This window comes from Scyliorhinus canicula, chromosome 16 (genome assembly GCF_902713615.1).
Source record: "Scyliorhinus canicula chromosome 16, sScyCan1.1, whole genome shotgun sequence".
NCBI classification, from domain to species: Eukaryota; Metazoa; Chordata; class Chondrichthyes; order Carcharhiniformes; family Scyliorhinidae; genus Scyliorhinus; species Scyliorhinus canicula.
The window spans coordinates 64,797,906-64,804,266 of NC_052161.1; the positions used below are offsets into that span (position 1 = coordinate 64,797,906).

The window sequence follows — 6,361 nt, forward strand, 5'->3', positions numbered from 1 at the left end:
AGACAGTGAGGGGGGATAGGGAGACAGTGAGGGGGGTAGGGAGACAGTGAGGGGGATAGGGAGACAGTGAGGGGGGATTGGGAGTCAGTGAGGGGGTTAGGGAGACAGTGAGGGGGGATAGGGAGACAGTGAGGGGGGATAGGGAGACAGTGAGGGGGGATTGGGAGACAGTGAGGGGGGAGATAGGGAGACAGTGAGGGGGGAGATAGGGAGACAGTGAGGGGGGATAGGGAGACAGTGAGGGGTGGATAGGGATACAGTGGGGGGGGGGGGGGAGGGGTGTAGGGAGACAGTGAGGGAGAGACAGGCTTCGGAAGGTGTCAAGTCTCGATATGGTGCCATCTGTCGGGAATGCGATCCATTGGGAATGACTGTTTATTTCGTCCTGGATGGGGAATTCTGTGGGTTTGTGAACTCTCCGGAACATCATAAACGGAAGCTTTGAAATTCTAGCCCTGTCTTTGTCACACATGGCGAGGGGCGGGAACACAAACAACATCAGCAAATATAAATGGGCTGTGGAAGAGGAGAGCGCATCAGTCTGTGCTGTGCTGTGCAGCGAGTGAGAAGCAGGCAACCTGTGGACCTCTCCACACACGGATATACAGACTATCTGCTGCCGCTTTCTGACAGTGTGAAGGACATACTGTGTTGCTGATTAATATTTGACTTTCTACCTCCCGTGATTTGGGCTGTCTGATTGCTGAGGCGAATCGAGGTCCTGACCATGTATTTGGAAACGGTGCGGATGTGCAGGCTATTCCTCTCCTTCTGCCTCTACAATGTCGTGAGCTCCTTCAATTCCAATGCTATCAAGACGGGAAGTGCAGCGGTCCAAATGCCGAGCCACCCGGTCAGCATTGCTCCCCAGGTTGTCCACCATCACAGTGTTAGCAAGAACCATGCAGTCGACCAGTCCCAGGTGGGTACAATCCCTGCAAAACCCCAGTAACACCTAAAGCTGGCCCTACTTTCCAAATCCAGGTGTTAATTCGTCACACCAAAAGAAATGATTTAATCTGGAACATTCCTTACTGTATTTAACGTTTTACTATCCAATATTATTAACTTTTTGCAGACCTGGATTCCAACTCAATATTTCTTGTAAAACGTCAGTGTGTCCATGCTGGGGATACCCACGTGTGTGTGCGTTGCACAGTGTGTCAATGCTGGGGATGTGTGTGCGCGCTGCAGTGTGCCAGTGCTGGTGATACCCATGTGTGTGTGTGTGCGTGCGTTGCACAGTGTGCCTATGCTGGGGATACCCATATGTGTGCGCATTGCAGTGTGTGTGTGCATTGCAGCGTCTCAGCTGGGGATACCCTGAGTGTGTGTGTGTATTGCACAGTGTGTCTATGCTGGGGATACCCATATGTGTTTGTGTATTACACGGTGTATCTATGACGGAATACCCATATATATGTGTGTGTGTGTTACACAGTGTGTATATGCTGGGGATACCTCTGTGTGTGTGTTACACAGTGTGTCTATGCTGGGGATACCTATATGTGTGTGTTACACAGTGTGTCTATGCTGGGGATACCCGTGTGTGTGTGTGCATTGCACAGTGTGTCTATGCTGGGGATACGCATATGTGTGTGTGTGTTTGTGTGTTACACGGTGTATCTATGATGGAATACCCATACGTGTGTGTGTTGCACAGTGTGTCTATGCTGGGGATACCTCTATGTGTGTGTGTTACACAGTGTTTCTATGTTGGGGTCCTGCATGCTGGGAATATCTGTGTGTGTGTTTTGTGTGTATGTGTATGTTACAGGATGTGGGCCAGTGTGTGTGTGTGTTGTAGGGTCAAACTCTGTTATAGGATATATCTGTGTGCCAATGGTGTAGGATATATCTGTGTTATCATGGTATACGGTATATCTGTGTGCTCATGGTATGGGGTATATCTATGTGCCCATGGTATGGGGTATATCTGTGGGTGTCTGCATTGTAAGGTATGTCTATGAGTCCATGTTGAAGGGTAGACCGGTGTGTGTCCGTATTGTGGGGTACATCTGTGTATCCATGATGTTGGGTATATCTGTGCCCATGTTGGAGAGTACATCAGTGTGTGCATATGTTGGAGGGTATATCAGTGTGTGCCCATGTGGGAGGGTATATCAGTGTGTGTCTATGTGGGAGAGTACATCAGTGTGTGTCTATGTTGGAGGGTCTATCAATGTGTGTCTATGTTGAAGGGTATATCAGTGTGTGTCTATGTTGGAGGGTATATCAGTGTGTGTCTATGTTGGAGGGTATATCAGTGTGTCTATGTTGGAGGGCATATCAGTGTGTGCCCATTTTGGAGTATCACTTTGTGTCTATGGGAGGGAGTATCAGTGAGTGCCCATGTTAAAGGGTATATCAGTGTGTGCCCATGTTGGAGGGCTTGTCAGTATGTCTCTATGTTGGAGGGTATATCAGTGTGTGTCTATGTTGGAGGGTATGTCAGTGTGTGTCTATGTTGGAGGGTATATCAGTGTGTGTCTATGTTGGAGGGTATATCAGTGTGTCTATGTTGGAGGGCATATCAGTGTGTGCCCATTTTGGAGTATCACTTTGTGTCTATGGGAGGGAGTATCAGTGAGTGCCCATGTTAAAGAGTATATCAGTGTGTGCCCATGTTGGAGAGTATATCGATGCGTGTCTATGTGGGAGGGAGTATCAATGTGTGTCCATGTTGGAAGGTATATAACTGTGTGCCCAAGTTGGAGGGTATATCAGTGTATGCTTATGTTGGAGGGAGTATCACTTGGTGTCTATGTTGGAGGGTATATCACTGTGTCCCCATGTTGGAGGATATATCAGTGTGTCCATTCAGTGTGTACCTATGTTGGAGCATATAACAGGGTCCATGTTGGAGGATATTGGTATGTGGCCATGTTTGTGGGTATATCAGTGTGTGCCCATATTGCAGGGTATATCAGTGTGTGCCCATGTTGGAGGGTATATCAGTGTGCGAACATTCAATGTGTACCTATGATGGAGGGTATATCAGTACATGCCCATGTTGGAGGGTATATCAGTGTGTGGGCATGTTGTAGGGTACATCAATGCGTGGCCCTATCATATTATAATGTATTCCCCTGTGTGCTCTTGGAGTTGTTTGTGTGTTGAGAGAGAGGGTCTGTTGGTATGTTCACGCTGTTTCAGGGACTGACCCTCACTCACTCTTGTTTCCTTCCGCAGTTCTCCACTTGTCAGGATGACCGGGACTGTGCTGTGGAGCAGTTCTGTTCCGCTTCGCGCTCCGCTGCCCAGCACTGCCTGAACTGCCGCCGGCGCCGCAAACGCTGCCTCCGAGATGCCATGTGCTGCCCGGGGACTCGCTGCAGCAACGGTGAGGCTCGGGCAAGAGATGGGGTGGGCGTTGAAGCGGGGCGAGGGAGGGGGAGGGGGGGGGGGGGGATAGAAGAGGAGAAACAACAAGAGCAACAGAGTTCTGCAGAGAGCTGGCGCAGGGAGGGGGGGGGGGGATTGTATTAAACTCGGTAGCCGTTGAAGACTGGGCGGGAAAGAGATTTATTCCTGTAACTGGAGTGTGCATTAATCCACAGCAACCCAGCTGTGTGACCCCAGAGGGGAATATTCATCCCGCTTTAACCGACATGACAGGAGTGATTAACAAAAAACTTCAAGAAATATCTGAAAGAATATTTTTTTCAAAACTTCTCAAAAAGGCCATCACAAGAAAGTGCAATGATTTTGGGAGATTTAAAAATATATATAAATCATGATGCTGCTTCAACTCAATAAATTACAGACATTTCAAAATGGTTCTGACAGAAAAAATATTTGACTGAAGCGCCTGAGTCCAGAAAAAAAGGGGCGCTAAATAAATACAAATTAATTTCCTCGTCATACCCAACCTTCCCTGGTCGAATTGGGGACCGAGACCTACACTCACTATCAAGCCCAGAGGTTTAAATGACCCCAAAAGAGTCAATTCGATAATCTCCTTCGAGCTGCGTAGCGGGCGGTGGGAAGGATTTGATTCATGAATTGAAGGCTGGAGGATTTATTTCTGCTCTGTTGTGTCCCAGGTATGTGCACGCCCAACGATGCTGAGCACATCCATGGGGCGGTGAGGGAAACGAGCCTGGAGAGCTGGATCCACGAGGAGCAGGAGACCACCTCGGATAGTCACCCGAGGAGGACCACCCTGTCAGCAAGGTCCCACACCGTTAAAGGTAAGACGTCAAAGAACCAAGCCCGCCTGCTTCACAACGACACATGGAATGTGCAGTTGAGTTTTTTTGTTAAAATTCTCTCTCTCTTCCCCCCTCTCAGGACAAGAAGGCGACATCTGTCTCAGGTCCTCGGATTGTGCTCAGGGTCTGTGCTGTGCCCGCCACTTCTGGTCCAAGATTTGCAAACCCGTGCTGAGGGAGGGCCAAGTGTGCACCAGGCACAGGCGGAAAGGCTCTCACGGCCTGGAGATCTTCCAGAGGTGCGACTGTGCCCAGGGCTTCTCGTGTCGGATGCAGAGAGGGGGCAGTCAGGGCTCCGGCAAGAATTCGAGGCTGCACACTTGCCAGTGAACCTGGAGCAAGAACAATCTGCCATGGACAAGTTGGGGGGGGGGGGGGGGGGGGGGAATAAGGAGCGACTCCGAGACCTTTGGGGTGCAGTGGGAGCTGTGTGGGGAGATTTGTATGGTGTGAAGACTTCGGTTCATGATCAGCCGAGCTCCCTCTTGCGGGCTTTAGACTGGAAGTACTCCGGCTTCTTTTCACAATTTGAAGTGTATTGGGGTTTTCTCTTTGGTTCCCTTTTCAGGAACTATGTAGACTGTAATTCTTACAGTAAATTACTGTGTTGTAAAGATTCAGTCTGGCACTTAAGACTGTAAATACTTGACTGACCAGTATTGCCGAAAACACATGCAGCAAGGCCACCCTCCCTATACAGTCAGTGTTGTAAATTGTCCCATATTGTTGTTATCCAATGCCTGTAATATAAATTTTCTATATTTTAACTGAAATAAAAATGTCACCAATGACCCTAGTCTCATTTTGCAGTTGTAATTGTTCCTGAGCAATAATATTGTGGCACACAATTTAGATACCGAGATGATCTTTTACTCTATCCTCTTGTTCTTGGTAACATTTTATTCTGGAACCTCCAATCTGGGTCGAGAACACATTCCAACTACCATTGAATCTCTCTTCACATTGAAGCAATCTCAGGTAGCTGTGGTCTCCACTACTCAGTCCTGTTTTCCCTTGACCCCTCGCCAAGAAAAGGTTATCCTTCCTGCCCTCTGTGTCCAAACGTTTGGAGTTCGAGCAATTTTTGTTGCCTACTTTCAAAACCCTCCTGCTTCCATTCTGGCAGCCCAGGTTGGTGTCCACATACTACCTTTGCAAAATTGTCTTAAGCTACTCTTGTGATGAGTGAGGAGCACAACTTAAGCCAAGGCCTTGTGAATAGCTCTTGAGATTTTTTTTAAATTATGCGGTATAAAAGATGTTTTCTTGACAGAGGACACACATTTTATGGGATTGATGAATATTTTCTGAAGCTCCTAAATGCACCTAGGTCAGGGCAGGAGATAGCTGAACACAGCCAACACCAGCCAGCCATCAGTCCTGGATTTGGCTCCTTCCCATGCTGACTTGTTGCAGTGTAGCCTCTGACCTGCAGTGTTCAAGCCAGTCTGTCAGTGAAAGCAAACATTCAGCCAGTACAGTTCACAAGGGAATCACTGAACAGGAGAGGGAGGGAAGGTTTCACACACCCGAAACAAAGCACAAATAGGCAATGCTGTGCCAACTCTGGCTGCCAAAATTCACACTTTATACCACAGAGGAAATAAATACTCTCCGCTTCATTGGAACATTGTACTAGTATTTATTTTTCATTGGTGACAATGTAATATAAGATGGCAAGTAGATAATATTTGAAATGAGCAGCAAAGTGCCGATCTGGCAATCCCTTTCGTTCCTTTCTCTCAAATTGAAGGCATTGCCACCGCTTTCGGGAAACAATTTCTGTCTTGCAGGTTTCTATGATGCCTCACAGCGTCAGGGACCTGAGTTCAATTCTGACATTGGATGGTTGTCTGTGAAGTTTTCCCATTCTCCTAGTGTCTGCGTGGGGTTCCTCCGGCTGCCCCCATTTCCTCCCACAGTCCAAAGATGTGCAGGTTCGGTGGATTGGCCATGATAAATTTCCCCTTAGTGTCCAAAGCTGTGCAAGTTAGGTGGGGTTACGGGGATAGGGTGAGGGAATGCACCTCGGTGGGGTGCTCTGTCAGATGGTCGGTACGGACTCGATGGGCCAAATGGCTTTCTTCTGCACTATAGGGATTCTATGGTTCTAGTATGTCCATATTGAAATTACAAAATAAACTTCT

The 6,361-nt window shown here is 48.0% G+C and overlaps 1 protein-coding gene across 1 annotated transcript; it reads left to right on the top strand.

Moving 5' to 3' along the window:
- Positions 1 to 488: 488 nt before the first annotated feature.
- dkk1b (dickkopf WNT signaling pathway inhibitor 1b) lies at positions 489 to 4,593 on the top strand. Its single transcript, XM_038773861.1, has 4 exons — positions 489 to 922; positions 3,193 to 3,343; positions 4,047 to 4,193; positions 4,294 to 4,593. Exons 1-4 carry the CDS (start codon positions 728 to 730, stop codon positions 4,542 to 4,544), a joined length of 744 nt encoding a protein of 247 aa, XP_038629789.1. The 5' UTR covers positions 489 to 727; the 3' UTR covers positions 4,545 to 4,593.
- Positions 4,594 to 6,361: the final 1,768 nt, after the last annotated feature.

Excerpts from the sequence above, each read along its gene's own strand:
- dkk1b (XM_038773861.1), top strand. The coding sequence starts at position 728 with ATGTATTTGGAAACGGTGCGGATGTGCAGGCTATTCCTCTCCTTCTGC. Across the intron at positions 923-3,192 it reads ATGCAGTCGACCAGTCCCAG|TTCTCCACTTGTCAGGATGA; the intron begins GTGGGTACAATC and ends TTCCTTCCGCAG. Across the intron at positions 4,194-4,293 it reads AAGGTCCCACACCGTTAAAG|GACAAGAAGGCGACATCTGT; the intron begins GTAAGACGTCAA and ends CCCCCCTCTCAG.